This window comes from Equus quagga, chromosome 9 (genome assembly GCF_021613505.1).
Source record: "Equus quagga isolate Etosha38 chromosome 9, UCLA_HA_Equagga_1.0, whole genome shotgun sequence".
NCBI classification, from domain to species: domain Eukaryota; kingdom Metazoa; phylum Chordata; class Mammalia; order Perissodactyla; family Equidae; genus Equus; species Equus quagga.
In genome coordinates, this window is record NC_060275.1 from 64,500,646 (window position 1) to 64,522,980 (window position 22,335).

The window sequence follows — 22,335 nt, forward strand, 5'->3', positions numbered from 1 at the left end:
TTAATGGATGGTGGTCTTGTTAGAAATGCTCAACCTCCTGTGCCTCAGTTTCTCTATCTGTGAAATGGACCTATAACAATGCATGCCTCATACAGGTGACAAGAGGATCAAAAGGGATGATATGGTAAAGCTCCAGCACAGGGAATGCAAGTGGCAAGTCCTAAGCAAATGCCAGCTATTGATATATATAAGAGGGCTAATTTTTTATGATGCTCCAGCCCACGTTATTAAGCAAATTTCTCTCCCTGTGCTCTGGTCTCCATTAGACTGTCACAAAGCTCATTTTCCTTGGGAAGAAAGACAACATGACATAGGGCAGAATTTCTCATCCTTGGCGCTCTTGATACTTGGACTGCATCATTCTTTGCTGAGGCTGTCCTCCGCATTGTAGGTGTTTAGCAGTAACCCTGTCCTCTAAACACTGGATGCCAGTAGCATCACCAGCCAAGTTGTAAGAATTAAAAATGTCTCCAGATATGAACAAATGTCCTCTCGGGGCCAAATCACCCCCAGTGCATAACCACAGGAGAGTTTCTTCCAATGAGGAAGAGAACATATGGAAAACTCCCAGGTGCAAAATCCTCAGGGCATCTGCTGAAGCCTAAAAAGTAATAAACGGGGGCTTACATCTCTCATCTCATCCTGTTTGGGAAGCTTGGGGATTATGGTTATATATTTTTACCTTGAATTAAAGTGGGGTTTCTGTAGCAGAGGTGCAATATCTGTGCAGTGTGAACCTGGGAGGGACACTGAGTTTTTATCTAAGCCTCGTTGGCTCATATGGGGTTCCATGGGTCTCTTAGAAGTGTCATTAAGTTTCTGATGACCCACAGAAGGACACAGAAGGCTGAGCTGAGTGTCCATAAGTTGGAAGTTGGCTCCTGGGGTAAGAGGTCAGATGATGTCAGCCAGTGTCTGCTGTGGACAGTCTGTGTCAAGGGACAATGGAGGACTCACTGTGATGTTGAAGGTTCTGAGGAATTGAAAGGAGCTAAAATTGGACTGAATCAACAGAAGACGACCAGAGAATTGGTCCAAACCAAGAGAAGATAGCAGAGGTTCATTTGCCCAGAAAAGATGTCTGGTCCATCTGGATGCCAGCTCACTGCCACACAATAATTATAATGGTAATAACAACCGGAAAATGTGAGTCATTGAACTGCCTAAGCTGACTGCTATTGGCAGTGGTGGCTCTCATTGGACTTCCAACGGCAGCCTCTGCCAATATCTGGGTTAACAAACCTTTGCTATGTTCTCTTGGTTTGGACCAACTCTGTGGTCCTCTCATGATGATTCACCCAGATTTTAGCTCCTTTCAATACCCCAGAACCTTCGGTGTCACAGTGAGTCCTCTATCTGTCCCTTGACACAGACTGTCCATAGTGGACACTAGGTGGCATCATCTGACTTCTCACAGGGGCCAGTTTCCAACCTGTGGGCGCTCAGCTCAGCCTTGTGTGTCCCTCTTTGGGTATTCGGAAACCTATCACCCTTCTACGTGACCCATGGAGCCCCATATGAGCCAAGAAGGCTGAGATTAAAACCTAGTGTAAAATTTACTATTTTAATCAATTTAAAGTGTATAGTCAATAGCAATAAACACACTCATGATGTCGTGCAACCATCAGCACCACTATCTACTTCCAGAGCATTTTCTTTTTTTTCGGTTGCCTCCATCATGATTTTTTTTTAGGAAGTTTGAGCTAACATCTGTTGCTAATATTTTCCTTTTTCTTTCTCTCTCTAATGCCCCAACACATAGTTTTATATCTCAGTTGCAGGTCATTTTAGTTCCTCCATGTGGGCTGCCACCACAGCAGGGCTAGATGAGTGGTGAGTAGGTCAGTGCCCAGGATCCAAACCAGCAAACCCTGGGCCACCGAAACAGAGCACATGATCTTAACCACTACGCCATGGGACAGGCCCCTCCAGAGCATTTTCATTACCCCAAAGGAGATGCCATAACCGTTAGCAATCACTCCCCATTTCCTTTCACCTCCAGTTCCTGGAAACCACAAATCTGCTTTCTGTCTCTAACTTGCTTTCTCTGGACATTTCATGTAAATGTAATCATACAACACATAACCTTTTGTGTCTGGCTTCTTTCACTCAGCATAATGTTGTCAAGGTTAATCCAGGTTGTAGCACGTGTCAGCACTTCATTCCTCTTCATGGCTGATGAATGGATAAACAAAATGTGGTATATCCATACAATGGGACCAGACTTTTCATATGTCAGAGAAAAATCTGCTCTATTCCCTCAGTGCATGGGATGACCTTGAAAACGATATGCTTTGACAAATAAAAATGACAAGTAATAGGATATATTGGAGTATATGAGGAAGCCATTTTGTGTAAACCTAATTCGGCCTGAACTTGTCTTTCCAAAAGGACCTGACCGAGGCCATTGAGCATGCACTGTATATCTGCTTTAGAGATTCCCTATGGCAAAAGCAAAAGGCCCTTGAGATAAAGGTGCAACTTCTCTCCCCCTCCCAACGTTGGCATCTCCTTAAAGATTAAGCATCTTTCTTTAGGCTGGGAACCGATTGCAGCACTCATCTGTGACCGCCCAGCCCGAGGCAACACACCGGCCGCCCCGCGGCGTTCACTGAGACAGCAGACCTATCTGCCGTTTCCATCAATCGCTGTGCTGACAGAGCAGCCTCGTGACTATTGTAAAAGGGACATTTCAATCATGTGTGAAACATACTCTTTGAGGGTATATAACCACCCTGTATACCCCCACTTCTTTGGAGTGCTCTGTTCCTTTGTGGAAAGACTCTCCAGGGTTATAATCCTAAGATTTAAGCTCAGAATAAACTCACCCAAATTTTCATTTATAGACTGGTTATGGATTATTTTCGTTGACAGCTTGTTTTTATTCATTTTAATCAAAGAATTTTTGTAGACGACTCTGCCTCCCTGTTACCCAAACACTTCCACTCTCAATTTCTTTCCATTTCTGTGTCAGTTGTTCCCATAATTAGATTTGTCACACCATATTTGTGGGAGCCAACTCTAAGATAGTCCCCAATGATCCCCACCTACTGATGTACTGCCCCCCACATTGAATAGGGCTGACCTTTGAAGCCAACGGGATATTAAGAAATGACAACGTGTGACTTCCAAAGCTAGAGTATAAAAGACATTGAAGTTTCGCCCTTTGCTCCCCCCTGCATTGCTGCCTCTGAGGGAAGCTGGCCGCCTTGGTGTGAGGACACTCAGTCAGCCCTATGGAGAGGCACACGTGGTCAGGAACTGAGGCCTCCTGCCAACAGCCAGAAGTGTATCCTCCACCCCCAGACAGGCTTTCCAACAACTGCAGCACCATCCAGCATTCTGACTGCAATCTCAGGAGAGACCTCAAACCAGGACTTCCAGCAGAAGGACTCCAAAATTCCTGACCCATGGAAACCATGCAGAATAGTAAATGTTGGTGGTAGTTGTAAGTCACTAATCTTGGGGGGGTTTTAATGCAGCAAGAGAAAAGTAACAGGAAATCCCCGATATCTCACATAATAACATGGAATTCTCAGAAGTCTTCCTAGTCCACAAATAATACATCATCATCTTTTCCCGGATTAGCTCTGCTAATTAAACACACGAGATGTTCAGTTCCCGGGATGGAAATCTTTCCTCGGGAAGTTTCTCAGAGGCTTGGGTGAGAAGAGAGATGGGGCCTCCTTGATCACCTCTGTTTCCACCTGCTTTTTACCCTTTAACAGGTGCGATGGTGTCTGTTCTCATGTCAGGTACGTTTTCTCTGTGGTGTCTGGTATGTTAGCAGGCACAGAGTGGCCTTAAGATGAATGGAGTATATGCCCCAAAACAAGTTTAAATAAGTAGCTGGACCACGGAGCCTGGAGGTGGAGAGGGCTCAGCTGTCATAGGGAGGAACTCCACTGTATTTCCCTAACGTGCAGCAGGGCAAAGCACTTCCTGGTGAGAACATTGCCTCCATCACGGAGAATTAAGGCAGAGTCTGGGTTATTTCTCTAGAAGGAAAAATTAAAAATCTGGAGATTCATCATGGAACGCATTTTATAATATTATAAGAAATCTTTTCTCAGATTCTGACCATGTTAACAGGTAAGGAAAACGCTTCCCAGGTGTCCCCACCCCTCCCCCCTCCAGAGACTTCCCATTCTACATCATTAACTGCAATAGCACTGTATTTGTGCCTAAGTTTCCTTGAGTCTGCAGTGGAAGTTCTTAAATCGTGATACTCAAGACTGAAATTCACACTCCAGACGTGGGCTAAGAATACACTATAAATTGTCTGTGACAAATTCTTGGGTAACATAAAGCCTACGATCGCTCTGTGTTTAGCAGACATACCACATTCATAGCAATGTGGGGATCATTTAAGACTCTCGGATATTTCCCACGTAAGCTACGGCCAAGCTGGGGGCTTGGGGAGAGAGGAATAGGGCGACACGGAGCGGAGAACTTCGGTTTGAGACTCTCGGGTCGACGGCGCGTCTCCAACCTCTGGGGAAACCATAGGAAAAGACGCCCGGTTGGGCCGCGGAGAGCCCCAGCAGGAGACGCAGAGCCGCGGAGGCGTTTGTGCGCGAAACGCGCTCTGAAAACGCCGTGGGGACGCAGGCGACTGTGCGTGTCCAGCGGGAAGGGGCAGCGCGCTGGGCGTGGACTTGTCAAGAGTGTGGACTTGAGCACGAGCTGCAGAACCACCGGGAAATCCGGCGCCACTGAGGGGAGAGGCACAGCCTGAGGAAACCTGCAGGTGTCGAGACGCTGGGCCGTTGCAGAGGAAATGCTGCCGCGTTGGGCAAAGAGGATCCCAGGAAAAACCAAAAGGAAAACCGCGTGGCTGAGCCGACAGGAACACTGAGCGCGGCTCGTGCAAGAGGAAAACCACTGGGAGAAGATGCTCGCCTCCGCTCAGAAGATGACTCAGCGCTGGGGATGCTGCGCCTGAAGCAGGAGGAGAGCTGCGGAGGCCCAGAGGAAAGGCCGCTCCGCCCGCCCCAGGGCTACCGCTGAACTGCGGGGGCACCTCAGGGGAGGGACGGCTGCAGGGAAGACGCCAAGGGAGGGCTGGAAGCTGAGAGCGGGTGCAGGAGCCTGGACGAGGGTGAGGTGCCCGGGACACAGGGAGGCACTCCCCGCTTAAATCGTGTACCCGGAGTACCTGCTTTCTAAATCCGGGTCCTGCCCTGCCCGGGGCGCCCCTGAGCTGAAAGAAAACCATGGGGAATTAGATTTGCATCTGAGCTGCAGCAAACCTAGGGCATCAGAGGAAAAAGACAGGCTGAACCGCTGCTCAGGTACGGAGGATACCAAAGAAAATCCAGTGCCGTTCGGCTTGATGATGGAGTTACCTTCTGAGAAGTGCCGAATTAGGTGATTTCTCATTATGCGAACATCGTGGAGTGTACTAACACCGACGTAGCTGGTATAGCCTACTACACACCTGGGCTATATGGTACTAATCTTAAGGGACCACCCTCCTATATGCAAACACTGTTATGCGGAGCATGACTGTACAGCTCACAGTGTTCTCTCTGATTTACCTGCTCCCCGTGTCTAAAGCTACTCTCTCAGCCCGGGATCAATAAACTGTGTCCCATCCACCAAGTCCAACCCACAGCCTTTTTTGTAAAAAAAAAAAAAAAAAAAACGTTATTGGAACCCAGTATAGCGGGATGAATGGTGGCCCCAAATAAGATATGTCCACATCCTAACCCACAGTACCAGTGAATATGACCTTATTTGGAAAAAGGATCTTTACAGGTGTAATTAAGGATCCTGAGATGAGACCATCTTTGATTATCCAGGTGGAACTTAAAGCCAATGACAGGTGACACACAGAGAAACACAGAAGAGAGACACAGAGAAGAGAAGGAGAACATGAGACTACAGAGGCAGACATTGGAGTGATGCAGCCACAAAGCCCAGGAACACTGGGAGCCTCTAAAAACAGGAAGAGGCAAGGAGTGGAATCTCCCCTGGAGCCTTTGGAAGTAGCACAGCCCTACTGAGACCTTGATTTCAGACTTCTGGCCTCTAGAATAGCAAGAGAAGAAATGCTGTTGTTTCAAGTCCCCTAGTTTGTGGTAATTTGTTACAGCAGCCACAGAAAACTCAGACAGCCACACCCATTTCTGTACATAATGTCTACACATGCTTACCCACCACAGCGGCTGTTAAATAGTTAAAATAAAGAACAGACGGCCCACAAAGCCTAACATATTGACTGTCCCGCCCTTTACGAAAGTGTTTGCCCACTGATGCTCTAAGTCACTGTCAGTTACTAATAGTTACAAAATGGACTTCCCCATTGGGGAGGAATGCCCTGAATAGCCTACCTGGGAATACAGCCAGGAAAATTTTGTCATGTGAGTTTAAAGTTGAGGATGTGTTTACTCCAGGTGGAAAAACTAAATAACTGGACCTCGGAAACTTATACAAAGAAAACTCTACCTCTGTGGTCAAATAATGAGCCTTTTTTTCCCTCCATCAAGCCCAATGACCCACTAATTTTGTCTTAGTTCAGGCTGCTCTAACAAATCACCATAGACTGATGGCTTAAACATCATTTGTTGCTCATGGTTTTGGATGCTGGGAAGCCCAAGATCAAGGTGCCAACAGGTCTGGTGTCTGGTGAGAGCCTTGCAGGCCAGGAGCTCCATATACACCCTAGACCCTCCCCCTCTCTGCTACCCAAGGATGTGGGTCACTCCTTGAAACCTTCCTTCTCCTGGTTTCCTCAGCAACTCTCTCTGCTGAAGCATCAAATTCTCCCTCTCTGATGAATTACACTCTACATTATACAAACACGCTGCCATTTCTCCTTTCAAAAGTATTTTCTTGAGTAAATTTTAGGTGAATTACATTTTAATGGAAATGTTATTTTCTTAACCTCGCTCTTCCCTCCAGATGGTGCTCCTATGTCTCTGCTCTCCATCTCATCAAAACTCCTCTGGAGTGTATTCCAAAAGCACTATCTCCCCTTCCCTTCCCCTCTCTCTTTTAAACCCTTAACGATAGGACTTCCATCCTCATAATGCCAACTAAACAACTCTCATCAAGGTCTTGTCAAGGTTGGCAGAGACCTCCACATCACCAAATCCAACAGTCAATCTTCTTAATGACTCTCTCTTAATGACTTCAGCTCCCTTGACACCGTTGCTCACTCCTTCTTGAAACTTATCCTCTCTTGGTTTCGCCTTACCTCGCTGGCAGCTCCGTCTTCTTTTGCTGGCTCCCCCTCACAGTCTCAAGTTCTCAGTTCTGTAGTGTTCCATGCTTCAGTCCTCAGTCCTCTCCATTTCCCTATCTGTTCTCATTTTGTAGGTAATTTCAAGCTGTGTCATAGATTCAAAAATCATATTTGCAGACTAATGACTCCAAATATTTCTTTTCATACAAGATCACTCCAGAATCATTGACTCAACTGCTCCTTAGACATCTCCACTTGGATGCTTAATAAACATATCAAACTTGACATGTACAAAGCCATAGTCCTGAAAAATTATTGCCCAAATCTGCTCCTTTCACTGTCTTCTCATCTCTGTAAACAGCAAATCTCCACTATTCCAGTATCTGAGACCAAAATACTTTGAATTGTCCTTGATTCCTCTCTTCCTGTGTCACCCCACATCATATCATTCAGCAAAGTCCATCAGCTCCACCTTCAAACTACATTCCGTATCTAACTCCCTACCACCACCTCCACAGCCGCCTCTCTGGTCCCAGCCACCACCCTTTTTCCTCGGTTAGGTGACCAATTTACACGGGATTGTGTTGATCTATAGCTGTTGTCTCAAAATAATTATTAATAGCGCCCTCTTTCCATTTCAACATTTTCAACTTAAATTTCAGTTTCAATTTGAGCAATAAGTTGTACGGTCAGTTCCCTCCTGGAGAATTGCAATAGCCTTCCCATTAATCTCAATGTTCTCCCTTTATGCCCCATCCCTACAGTTAATTCTCAATTTAGCAACTGAATCATCTTTTAAAAGTATAAGTTTGTTCAATGATTCCTCCACTCGAAAGCCCTTTATTAGCTTCCAACATCAGTAAAAGCAAAAGTCTCAGACTTCCCAGGGGCCTAAAAGACTCCCTCCTCTCCTCTCTGATTCATGTCCTCTCTCTCTTCCCTGAAACATTTTTACACATGATAATAATGGACCATAAATCCCTGTACAAGCACTAAAGTGAAGACCCAGATTTAGCTCTATTTTCTGTTAACAGCCATGAGAAGGAAGGGAGACTGAGTCAACTACAAGATTCATGATACTGATTAAATAACATGGTGCACTGTTCAATATAATGACATGAGCACAGTGAACCCCACAGTAGGTCTGCCCTTCTGGTAGAAAAGATCTCATCCTGTTGATTACTCCTTCAGGCTGAAAGCAGCCATTCAAAGGGAATGCTCTAAGTATCCTACTGTTCTTATCTTCTGGAAATATTTTAATAATGTTTGATTTGGCCTATAAAATTCACTCCCTTGTCAATTGATAAAGATGGCCCATTGCCTCTGGACTAGAATGCTGAGGACTGTCTGATGGACTTGGTTTTACCCTGTAAAGCTATAAATACCCACAGAGTCCTGCCTGTAGAGCCAGCCACCTCTCCATGCACTTCTCTCATTGCATGTCTACAACTATCTCTTGATTGCACCTTCAATGGTAAGAAGAGGAGTTGTGCCAATGTCATCAGAATGGTTTTGTTGGGAGTTGAGTGTGGTTTAGAGCCTTGTTCACAACTCCAAGTCAAGGTTCTTGGGACTCACATAGTCTTGAAAAATGTACCTGCTCGTGCCTTTGGTAGACAAAGAAATTCCATCTCAAATCTTGAAGAAATGCTCATGGGAGAGGACAATGGAGACCACACCCATGGAGAAAAGAACACCATGACTAAGGGGCGTAGGGCAGGGAATACACATAGCTGGCTTCCAAGATGTTCCCAAGGGCACAAAACTAGCATAAAGAAGTTCCTTCCTGTTTTGGCTCCCTAACTCATGGGAACAAAATTTCTCAGAGAGTAGACTAAGAATGGAACAATTGCTTTAATGAGCTTTTGTGAGAATTCAACCTCTGAGGCCACAGAAACGGTAAATATGCTCCTTACTCCTCTCACTTGCAGCTCAATTGTCCCAGGGAGGAGGGAGTTCAACTGTGCCCTTTCAGAGAATGGTTGCCTGACGCCCCCTCTCTGCCTTTCCTGGGAACTGAGTTGAATATCCATCACCCAGAGAAGAAAGGACCCGGGGAACTAGAGGCTCAGCAACGCCATCAGAGCACTTGCTGTGGGAAACAGGGATGGAGGCAGGCAGAGCTCTCAGAGGACAAACTTTGGTGGCAAAAATGAGATAATGTGATGGTGAGAGTCCATTCACTTAAAACATTCTACAAAATTCAATTCCTGAGTCTCTCTCAATTTCTCTTCCTCTCAGCTTCCTTCCTGTCTCTTCTGGAACCCAGTTCTGAGGACCTCTCACATTCCTGATGAAACTGACCTTCCCTCAGCCCTCAACATCTCTCCAGAGTTTCTTACCCAGCCATCTTAGCAATTTTCCAGGAGCCATTACAAGTGCCTCTATTCTCCTCTATCAAAGATGCTCCTGTGTCCTTTTATCTGTAAAATCTTATTCATTCATTTATTCATTCAAGCAAGAAACATTCCCTGGGATTCTGCATAGTTATCACTTACAAGTCCATTCATATAGCTTTTGATGTTAAGCTATTTAGTGTTTCTGTGTCTCAGTTTCCCCATTTGTAAAATGAGGATAATAGTAGTACCCAATTCACAAGGTTAATGTGAAGGTTAAATTAAAGGAGATCATGAATGGGAAGTTTCCAAATCGGCTGTAACACTTAGTGAGAATCTATACATATTGATTATTATCACTGCATTACTGGAAACACATATTCATTGTTAAGTAAAAAGAATAGTTATGATGACAAAATGAGCTAAGGCATATAAAACATAGCACATAAAAAGCATTGACACATGAAGGTCTTCAAGAAATTTTAGCTTATTTAATAAATTTATCGCTCTTATTTATTGTATATTTCCAAGTTTCCAGTCCCTGTTCCAGGCGATTTATATTTTTATTAACATATGAAATCATTGTGATCTGTTTCCTGAGAGATTTAACCATACGTATGAACACTACTGGGTTTTTTTCTCTTGCACCCACTTTTGTCATTAGTTTTTATTTTTGAATAATTTTAGATTTACAGAAAAGTTACAAAGATAGGACAGAGAGTTCCCATAGTGATGAAAATGTTTTACAACTAGATAGAAGTGATGGTTGCACAACATTCTGAATGTACTATATGCCACTAAATGTCATTTTAAAATGGCTCCTAGTTTTTCCATGCTTGTTTTGTATCGACTGTCTTACTAAAACCATACTCAGTTAAAAGAGGTTTTCAGCTGCCAGTTCACTATCTGCAACCAACCCATCATCTTCAAACAATGAAGAATTGCCTTTTCAATACTTACATTTTACATTTTTTCTCATTCTGTTGCATTGGTTGGAACTTCCAGGGTGTTGATAAATAACGTTAGTGATAGCAGGCTTTCCTTTCTTCTTAATATTTAAAGGGGATTCTTCTATTGTTCCTGCCACAGGTCCCACCAGGGCATTTCTGGAGGTCAGTTTGGTTCTTTAATTCCTTCCTTAATTATTGATCTGTTATCCTTCATCCTGAACCAACTTTTGACACATATTTTCCCAGAAATAAATTTATTTCTCAGAGATTTTCCAATTTTTAATATAGAGTTATAATTAATGTTATCTTGCAAAGTTGAGCACTTCCTTACCTCTGTGTTCATTTTTCTCGTTCCTAATTTTAGGCATTTCTGTTCTTTTTCTTTCTTTTTATCATTTTCATTAGACTTCTCTCTAATTTCATCTATTTGTTTGATTTTGTCAAATAATTAGCTCTAGAATTTATTTCTCAGTTCTATAAGTTTTCTTCTTTTTAATTCATTAATTCTGCTTTTATCTTAATTTTCTGCTTTACCTTTGTTTTGAGGAACTTTTATTAACCACATCTTCAAATCTTAAAGTGTTTATTTCTTGAGTATAGACTACATGTGTGTTCATTTGCAGTTTTTGAAAGACAGAAGAAAATAAATCTAAAAATCAGGATTCACATTACCACTCAAAGATGATCTCTGTCCACATTTTCGTGTATCTTGCTGTAGATAATTTTTCCCTGGGTTTGTGCAAATATGTGTCTAATTATAAAAGATCTGTATGCTCATTTAATTTCTCCAGTCCAGAAAAATGGATCAGTTATCCTCTCATAACAGTATCTGAAGTGTTATTTCTCTTTCCACATAAGGGAATTTTGCATTCTTAATCTTATTTTAAAAAGTACTTTTTAATTCTCTCAGTGAAACGATATCTTATTTTAATTTCACTCTCATAGAATAATACTAGAAAGAAAATATTCTCAAACATTTATTACCCTTTTATATTCTCTTTTGTAAATCTTTAATATCCAATGCCTTTTTCCAAGTTAATTCATTAATGTTTCTATGATTTATAATTAAGATTTTATAGCCTAAAGATATTAACTTTTATCAGTCAGAAAGATTATTTTTTACATTCTAATTTTCTGCATGGCACATTTTCTCATTAAGAATTTTTTGATTTATGGTCCAATTATGGATCTTTTCTTCTCTTGTATCTACTAGACTTTTTATTCAGAGAGAACTTCTACTTTCAAAGATTATATATATATTCATGTATAAATTTATATTATCTATGTAGTCTATTTATTTTCTTCTGATAGCTTGTATGGTCTCTTGCTCCACACTTAACATTTGAAATTTATTAGGGAATATGGATTTAATTTTATTTTTTAATGTTATTTTTTCTAAATTGTTAATCAATCACAAAACACTTATTTGTACCTTTAAAAGACCCTCTAAGCTATCTAGGAATAAAAAAATGCAGGTTAAGTTGAGAAAAATATATATATCCTAATTTATGGTGAACATCATATTAACTTACAAAGCGCTAGAATTATTCCCTCGAAAGAAAGGAAAACTAATAAAAATTCCAACTCTTGCCATACAGTTGAATAGTGTGGTGGAATTTCATATCAATGCAATAAGACCTAAAGATAAATAGATGTTTTAAATTAATATTATTTGGATAAAGTATATGAATATTAGAGAAAATCTTAAAATTAATAAGAACATTAAGGAAATGTACACTATACCTAATAAATGCAAAAAATCAAAATCTTTACTAATAACACTATCAGAGAGATAATGTGAGGGAATTTCATTATTAATGATATTAAACCTAACATACATTAAAATGCTGTGTAGAAATCTTGACATTTTCAACACCATGGATGAACCTGGAGAACATTATACAAGGTGAAATAAGCCAGACACAGAAGGACAAATACTGTATGACAACATTTGCCTGAGGTATCTAAAATCATCAAACTCATAGAAGCAGAGAATGGAATGTTGGTTGCCAGTGGCTGGGGGGAAGGAAATGAGGAGCTGTTGCCCAATGGGTATAAAGTTTCTGTTATGCAAGATGAATAAGTTCCAGAGGTCTAGTGTACAACTTAGCATGTATAGTTAATGATACAGTATTGTACTCTTTAAAATATGTTAGGAGAATAGATTGTAAGTATTCCCACCACACACAAAAACACACAAAAGAGTACAAGGAGATAAAAATTTATTACCTAGATTATGCTGATGGTATCAGGGGTGAATGCATATGTCCAAACTTATCAAGATATATATATCAAATATGTGCAATTTTTTGTAAATCAATTATACTTCAGTAAAACTAAAAATAAAATAGGGACTTATGTTAAGACAAACTTGATATTCTGGAACTCTAGGATACTGTGTTTAGAAATTCAATTTTGGTTGAATTTATATATGGGGACATGGATAATATAAATGAAATGTAAATGATTAATAATAAGATTAGTTATTTTTTTTAACAGAAGGAGCACCCAAGGAGGATCTAAGATATAGAAATTACAGAAAAGCAGCACCATGAAAGAATCTCTCAATGATTAGAAGATCTGCCTAGAGTTAGGCAATTCCCTGTTCCCACAAGCACTGAGCAGAAAGTGCAAGAGAGGCCATCAGGGATGCTGACAAAGGGATGTTGCTTAGGGATGCAGGCAAGCACTAGAGCAGTGCTCCTCAAACTTGTGTGTGCCTCAGAATTCCCTAGAGGGCTTGTTAAAGTGCAGAGTTCGGGCCTCATGCCGGAGCATCTGATTCAGTAGCTCAGGTGGGCCTGAAAATGTGCATTTCTAACAGGTTCCCAGGTGATGCTGATGGTACTGATCAGGGACCACAATTTGAGAACCACTGAACTTAGAGACAATTTTTCCAGGTCACAGTGGTAACTACAGTTTGCCAGCAAAGAGATCCAATCATTAACCAAAATGAATGACTTCATAATTTGCCTGGCTTTGGATTAAGGATATTTTATGTTATTCCAGGGAATGCTTATTTGAAGTGAATTTTGTGTTGCTTTTTCCCTCCTTCTAGGCAAACCCAGCAGCTCCATGGAAAGAAAAAACCAAACAGGACTTGGAAACTTTCTCCTCCTTGGATTCACAGAGGAGCCAGACCTGCAGCCTCTCCTCTTTGGGCTGTGCCTGTCCGCGTACCTGGTCACGGGCATTGGGAACCTGCTTGTCATTCTGGCCATCATCTCAGATTCCCACCTCCACATGCCCATGTATTTCTTCCTCTCCAACCTTTCCTTTGCTGGCATCTGTTTCACCTCCACAACCGTCCCAAAGATGCTACTGAATCTGCAGATGCAGAGAAAAGTTATTACCTATGAAGCCTGCCTCAGCCAGATATTTTTTTTCATTGCATTTGGGTGCCTGGACAATTTACTCTTGACTGTGATGTCCTATGACCGTTTCATGGCCATCTGTCACCCCCTGTACTACACAATCATCATGAACCCCCGGCTGTGTGCATTGATGGTTCTGGGGTCCTGGTGCATCAGTGTCATAGGTTCCCTCCTCGAGACCTTGACTGTTTTGAGATTGTCCTTCTGCACAAACATGGAAATCCCCCATGTTTATTGTGATCTTCCTGAAGTCCTGAAGCTCTCCTGTTCAGGCACCCTCATCAATAATATTGTGGTGTATTTTGTGACCATTATCCTAGCTGTTTTTCCTCTCTCTGGAATCCTCTTTTCTTATTCTCAGATTTTCTCCTCCATCCTGAGAATTTCATCAGCCAAGGGCAGGTACAAAGCCTTTTCCACCTGTGGGTCTCACCTCTCGGTGGTCTCCTTGTTCTACGGCACAGGCCTTGGGGTCTACCTAAGTTCTGCAGCCACTTCATCCTCTAGGACAAGTCTGGTGGCCTCAGTGATGTACACTGTGCTCACCCCCATGCTGAACCCCTTCATCTACAGTCTGAGGAACCAGGACATGAAGGGGGCCCTCGGGAGACTCCTCAGCAGGGTGGTGCCTCTCTCTGTTGGGACTATCCCATGAGTAGCTAGGTGCACAATACTGAGGACCAGAACTCCTGGCCTCCTTGTCGAATGTTTTTATTTTTCCTAATTTTACATGTTTTAAGGCAAAACTTCCCTTGGGTCTTCCTTGCTCTATTTTTTTTCAGATCATATGTTGGGTTCTCTTTTTCGCTCTGTAACCAGACATTTTAACCTCATATGATATTTTCTGTTTCTTCAGTAATGATTTGGATTTCCTAAAAATCAAATCAAATCTCACACATTTAATATCCATCCTCTAAGTGATGGGGTGTGTACCTATTTGGAAATGTTGCCCTGGAAACTCATTCACGGAGATGATTTCTGAGGGTATGAGAATGAAATAAACTCAAAGATTCCCCCCTTTTTTCTGGTTCACTTTTCCTTCAGTCACATCAATTTTACTGAATTTCTCTACTTATCCACAATGTGGATTCCTTAAATTTCTGAACTATATCCTATCCATCTTTGAAACGGCAGTGCTTGGTACATTTCTTAGAAAGGGGTTTATGCTCAGTGAACATTTCTTGAATGGAGTAAAAAATAGATGGGTGGATGGTTAAATATAGAGACTGGACCGTAAAAACACAAATGTACTGATTTAATAAAGGCTTTTGAGCTAGAAAAGAGATTCTGTTATTGAAGTTTATAATAAGAATAGCAACAACAATCAGTATATGCTGGCACTATTTAAGCGTTTTACACACATTGTCTCATTTAAATTTTTGAGTAACGTTTGATTAGTATCATTTCCAGATAGTCACAGACAAGGAACTAAGAGCTTAAGATAACTTGATAGCCAGCTCAAGGTCACAGATGTGGTGAAGAGGCTGAAACCCAGAGCTTCTAAATCAGACCACTCTTTAAGGCATCATGTTATGTTGCCTCTAGTCAAAACTTATTATAAGAAAAAGGAGTCCTCAAATATAAAAACTCTCATTTCTGGAAGTCAGCTCCCCAACCAAGAAATGTTCTGTCTCTGGGGGCTGCAACCTTAGAAATAAATCAAACCCTGGGATAAAATTTATTAAGGTTTCCTTAATATTTTGACTTCCTTTGATTGTTGATGAGGTTGAACACCTTTTCATGTTTATGTATTTACTTGTGTTTATTCTTTCTAAGTTTTTGGCTTATATCTTTTGATCATCTATCATCTTCAGTATTTTTTATTCTAACTGGTTTAAAAGAAATTTTTCATGTGTCTACATTGTTATGCTTTGTGATACCCAACACATTCTAAATATTTTTCCTAGTCTTTCATTTGTCTTTTATCTTCTCTGCTGGCTGACCCACAGGCATTTAACATGCTTGAATCCATCAATTATGTTCTCAGTTCTATTCCTTTCTTTTTCATCCACCTGGGTTTATGCTCAGAGGGTTAGTCTGTAAGTTCTTCTAGAAGTGTACATTTACTGCTATGTTATATTTTTCCTCCGAGTTTATTTTATTATGGTGATTGGTATTAAGATACAAATTTAACTTTATTTTGCTTCCAACCAGTAAGTAATTGCCCAAGCACCATTTATTCCAAAATAATTTCTTTCCTCATTGATGTTTTTGCCCCTTTTATAATAGCGTCTCATTTCACTGAATTTTTTTATTATTATTCTGTTGCTACATTGATGTATCTGTTTAGATTCAAGCCAATTTCACTATGTTTGACAAACACAGCTTTATTACACATTTCCATAAAGAGGAAGCCAAATCTTCCCTCTTTATTCTTCTTTTTAAAAATTATCTTCCCAATTACTCTTTGTGGAAGACATGGCTAAGCTGCTTTTCCACTACTGATTCTCAACCTTTTCCTAATAGCAGAACACTGATTTGCTTGCGATGGCAATACACCCAGCTTAAAACATCGTTATAGGGATAACCATGTGTCTTGGTTTACTATTGCTGCTGTAACCAATTACCACACCCTTAGTGGCTTAAAAGAACACAGATGTATTTGCTTACGGTTCTGTAGGTCAAAGGTCCAAAATGGGCTTCAAGGGGATAAAATGAGGATGTTTACAGGGCTGGTTTCCTTTCTAGAGACTCTAAGGAGGAATACACTTTCTTGCCTTCTCCAGCTTCTAGAGAATGCCCACATTCTAGAGAACATCCCACATGGCCCCTTTCTCCATCTTCAGTGCCAGTAATGGCTAGTCGAGTCTTTCCCATATTGTCTCACTCTTACCCCTATTTCTGCCTCCTTTTCCACATTTAAGGATGCTCATGTTTACACTGGGCTCACCCAGACAATTCAGAATAATCTATTTTAAGGTCAGATGATTAGCAACCTTTATTTCATCTATAACTTTAATTTCTTTTTCATATAGCTTAATATATTCACAGGCTCCAAGGGTTAGGGCATGGACACCTTTGGAAAGACCATCATTCTGCCTAACATATCATGTGACACAGTTTTGCCCAAAGAGATATAAGCTGGAATTGTTAGGTGGAGCTTCCAAAAAAATACGTATTTTCCTAATTAAAAAATTAAAAAATAGACTCACAAACATAACGTTGAAAAAAAGAAGTCAGATACGCACATGAAAAATAAATGTTAAATAATTCTGTTTATATAAAATTCAAAACTGGGGAAAAAGTAATCTATACTGCCAGAATTCTAGATAGCTGTTATGCTGGGGGTGGAAGTGGTGACTGGAACTGAGCACAAAGGAAGCTTCTTCTGGCTGGACATGTTTTTTTCTCAGTCTGGTTTCTGGTTATTTGAAGAATATTCAGTGTGTGGCAATTCCTTCAGCTTTGGATATGGCCCTTTTCTATCTATAGGTTATATTTCATTAAAAAGATGTTTGTTCTTTTTTTTTTTAGAAAGCCCCCTTGACTCTTCGCTCAATCTTCCCGCCTGGGATATGCATTCAATGTCTGGAGGTTCAGCAGCTATTCTGTAGCCATGAGGATGATGAACACAGATTGAGAATGGCAGGGAAGCAAAAGAAGACTGAGTCCATAATGCATCATTGAGCTACCATACTTCCTAATCCTAGACCTGTGATGTGGGGGTAAATAAAGCCTTAATTTATCTAAGCTACTGTTTTCGTCCATCTTTTTGTTACTTGCAGCTGAATGCCATCTCTAACAAGAAACACTGTCCAGGACACATTTTAAAATGTATGTAATGTGTCCCACCATAAAAGAGGTGGTGATCCATTTTCATAGTAAAGTCTGGGGACCGCTGGTACAACCTACCAAAGAATAAATAAGGCCAGGATTACTCAGAGGCAGTGGAGGATAGGAGCACAGGCTCAGTGGTCAAAACGTGCAGGTTCAAAGACCAACTTTGCCCCTCCCAGCTGTGTGACTTTGCAGAATTTCTTTTTTGTTTGTTTTTTGTTTTATTTTGCTGAGGGAGATGCGCCCTAAGCTAACATCCCCTATCAATCTTCCTCTTTTTGTACGTGAGCCACCACCACAGCGTGGCCACTGACAGACGAGTGGTGTAGGTCCATTCCCAGGAACTGAACCCGGGTCGCTGAAGTGGAACATGCTGAACTTAACCACTAGGCCACCGGGGCTGACCATGCAGTATTTCTTAAGTTTTCTGGGCCTGCTCCCTGATCTGTAAAATAAGGTTAATAGTAATAGCAAGTCTTCACAGGGCCACTGTAAGTATTAAGAGCAGATGCATGTAGAGCACAAAGGACAGTGGTAGCATACATTAATATTTTTAATGTTTCATTGACAAGCCCAAGAATGGAGGCAAGATAGAGAGTAAGACAAAAACACAGAAGTTTTAAAAGCATAAGTCAAAAGTCGCTGAAAAAGTTAGATAACGTTTTTTGCCTTGGGGTGTAGTTTAATGCTAAATTTACCCACTAGTTAAGCAATAATGTCTTCGTTTGAAAGAACATTTATTTGCCTGTGCATGAGGCAGGAAGACTTCCCTTCAGTCTCCCTAAGGGAACTGAAAAGGGGAGAAAAAAAGAACTAACTTTTATCATCTTTGCGTGTTCATGAATTTGATCTCCCAAAATCTCAGCAGATGCAGAGGCAGCCGGCCCCTTATGGACCCAAGGACCTACACAGCCAGAAATTTTGACTTTGTCCACTGTCTCCAAGACAAGAAGCCACTTTCCCAAGCTACCGAGAAATCTGGGCTCGAGCTCTGTCACATTATGACCTCAGCTGCTCCAAGCTGAATGCAAGTCCCGAAGGGTCGTACAGGGACGGAAGCTTTGGGGTCTCAGCCAGAAATGCCTATGCCTTTGAGGAAAACGGCGGTTTCACTTCCATCGTAGACACGAGGTCAAATGAAGAAACTTGAGCCCGATGCTCCGGGGTGGGGTGCTGACCACGTTTATCCTTCATAGGGATCAGAGCTACGTCCTTACCTCTGCTAACTCTACCAAAACAGCACCATGGTCCCCAAGAGCGTGTCCCTTAGAACTGTCTGTCTGATATAACATAGCAGCCACTGGCCACACGTGGCAGTTTAAAATAATTTAAAATGAACAAAATTTATAAAAAAATCAGTCCCTCAGTCACACTATACATATTAAGTGATCAAGAAGCCATGTGTGCTTACTGGCTACTGTACTGGACAGAGCAGATAGAGAACATTTCCGTCACTGCAGAAAGCTCTGTCAGAGAGCATGGCCTTAGAAGGAAGCTGTCTTTTCTATATAACTCTCTTCAGGGACGTCCTGTCAAGGTCATCAGGTACGTTGCTAGTAAACTTCTTCCATACCAATTAAAAATTGCAATTGGCTGCATATAGCAGGAACCACTCTGTAATGGCTTAACCAAAAAGGTTTTTTCTTTCCTCTTGAAACATGAATTCTGGAGCTAAGCATTTCAAGGCCAGTCCTCAAGTACTCAGGATCATGCCACTTTTCCGCTCTACCATCCTTAGCATTGGATTCTCATCATCATGGTCACAAAAACTTCTGCCTTTCCAGACTCTGCAACTGCATCCCAGGAAGGTAGAATGAAGAGGCGTAATATAGAAGATCTCCCATCACCATTTACCATTTTAATGCAATCCTGTCTGGCTTCAAACTTTTCTATTTGCATCGTTTGCCTAAGGAGGGATCACTCTGGTGGCAGCATTCTGCTCTGCCTATGTGCATAGAGAATTAATGCCTCAGGACTCACTCCTTCACCAAAGACTGACAGAGTTGGTGTATAACTCCCTTGGGTGAGATGGCCCTGAGGCATACACATGACATTGGCTCCCAGCGCTCCTCAGCAGAAGCCCTGGGCAACCACGTTGGTAACTGGTTTGATAGATGCTTCCTTTACGGGTGCCTTCCTTTACCTGACTCACAACTCCACCTCCCCAGACCACGAAGATCTTGGTCTTAGGTAGGCTGACTACATTTCCTGGCCATGTAGTGGCTTCACTGGTGGCCCCACAAAAGATTTGCCCACCCAGAACCTGTGAATGAGACCTCATTTAAAAAGTGTCTTTGCAGATTTAATTGTTTAATTAAAATGAGTTCATTCCTACTCCAGTCTGACTGGTATCTTTATGAAAAGAGAAGATTAGGATACACACACACAGAGGGAAGACAATATGAAGACACAGGGAGAAGACAGCCAGCCCCTGGCAAGGAGAGAGGCCTCAGAAGAAACCACCCCTGATGACACTTCCATCTCAGACTTCCAGCCTCCAGGACTCAGAAAATAAATTTCTGCTGTTCAAGCCATCCAATCTGTGGTACTTTGTCACAGCAGCCCTGGAAAACTAATACACCTCGCTCCCACAAGGAGCCCTCTGGAGACACAGCCATGGGGTGGTGTTGGGCTGGAGGCTGGAATTCCGGTTTGACACTCGGGTCCCAGGCCAAGTCCCCCCTGGGAAAATGCAGAGCAGGATGTTTTTTTTTTTTTTTTTTATTAATGTTATGATGGATTACAAGCTTGTGAAATTTCAGTTGTACATTTTTGTTAGTCATGTTGTGGGTACACCACTTCCCCCTCCGTACCCTCCCCCCACCCCCCCTTTTCCCTGGTAACCACCGATCAGATCTCCTTCTCAATATACTAATTTCCACCTATGAGTGGAGTCATATAGAGTTCGTCTTTCTCTGACTGACTTATTTCGCTTAACATAATGCCCTCGAGGTCCATCCACATTGTTGTGAATGGGCCAATTTCGTCTTTTTTTATGGCTGAGTAGTATTCCATTGTGTATATATACCACATCTTCTTTATCCAATCATCAGTTTCTGGGCATGTAGGCTGGTTCCACGTCTTGGCTATTGTAAATAATGCTGCGATGAACATAGGGGTGCAACGGACTCTTGAGATATCTGATATCAGGTTCTTAGGATAGATACCCAGTAATGGGATGGCTGGGTCATAGGGTATTTCTATTTTTAACTTTTTGAGAAATCAGAGCAGGATGTTTTACACACGGAGGAGCCTCTTGCCTTTGTGTAGACTGTTTCCACTCCCTGGCCACATATGTCTCCGTGGAGCCCTTCTCCCACGTTCTCTCAACTGCCTATATCCAAAGGTTCTCTTAGGATCCTAAAGAATGGGGGAAGGGGCATCTCAAAACACACCTGTGCTTGAATTTCCCTCCCCAATTTGGGAGAGGTAAATGCTCAAGCAGAGCTTAATTTGATTTAGAAAAAATTACTGTCATGTCTCCTGGACAAATAGGGTCGTGGAGTTGAGTTACATCCATGACAGACAGAATCATGTCCCTCTGTCTACTTGTGTTTTCCCCAAGTCTTTAGCAAGGTCTCATTCAGTGTCACATCTGGTTCACTAGGTTACAAGAAAATGATACTAAGAGGCCAACATCCACTCTTGTGTAGTTAGGAGATACAGAACCCCAAGACTGGTATGGGGCTGTCTGGGCCATTCATTCTCGAGAGTTAAGAGCTGAGGCTACAAGAACCAGCTACTCATCCCCAGGAGAAGCTGCTTCCTCTGTTCCCCTCCGCAGGGTGTATGCAGTAAAGGGTTGACTCAGAAGGTTAGGGATGCTGAAAGTCTGCACCTGCCAACAAAAGGACTGGCCCTTGACCGGCTCCTCGAAGATGACCTCTGAGCCCTTGGAATATACTGCTTGATAAAACTGTCTTTGTATACCTGGGGCTTTGAGCCATGCCAAACAGTCTATGCTGACAGTTGTAATTTATGGTGAATGCCTGTTTTCGTTCACCTGGGGCCCTGGGCAATGCTGTATTAGTTTGACCTCCAGGGGGAGTAAAGAATGATGGAGCAAGTGCTCCATCCCTATGTGACTGAACCTCCAATAAAAATCGTGGACATCAAAGCTCAAGTGAGCACCCCAGCTGGCAGACTTCATGTGTTGTCACAGGTCATTGTTGGGAAAATTAAGTGCTGTCTATGTGATTCCACTAAAATGGGACAACTAGAAGCTCATGTCTGTGTCTCCTGGACGCTGCCCCAAGCACGTTTCGCCTTTGCTGATTTCAATCTGTGTCCTTTCCCTGCAATAAACCATAAACATGAGCATCACAGCTTTTCTGAGATCCATGAGTCCTTCTCGCAAATGACTGAACCCAAAGGTGGTCTTGGGGACCCCTACACAGAGGCCATGGATATTGATTTATTATGAGAAACAGAGGTTTTCCTTTTCCTTCTTCAGTTCCACCACTCCTTGAGAAAATGAGGCACATGAGCTGATCCTTCTCTTGGTTGAGCCTGAAGCTTCCTGTATCCCCGATCCCAGGAGAAATAGTCCCTCCCTGCCTCGCTCATGACCTGCCCTCAAGCTCTCAGCATACACTCAGAGAGAAATGGAGACCTCACACCCCTCTCACTCCTGTTCTTTTATCCCAGTCTCCCCCAAACATGCCAGACAGAACACAGGTGTTCAGTGCATGGCCATCCAGACAGAACAC

At 42.1% G+C, this 22,335-nt stretch overlaps 1 protein-coding gene across 1 annotated transcript; it reads left to right on the plus strand.

Moving 5' to 3' along the window:
• The first annotated feature begins 13,550 nt into the window (after positions 1 to 13,550).
• Positions 13,551 to 14,504, plus strand: LOC124245091 (olfactory receptor 7C2). The gene has a single exon (XM_046672241.1). The coding sequence runs from the start codon at positions 13,551 to 13,553 to the stop codon at positions 14,502 to 14,504; it is 954 nt and encodes a 317-aa protein (XP_046528197.1).
• The last annotated feature ends 7,831 nt before the right edge of the window (positions 14,505 to 22,335 follow it).

Coding starts and splice junctions, on each gene's coding strand:
- LOC124245091 (XM_046672241.1), top strand. CDS start 13,551: ATGGAAAGAAAAAACCAAACAGGACTTGGAAACTTTCTCCTCCTTGGA.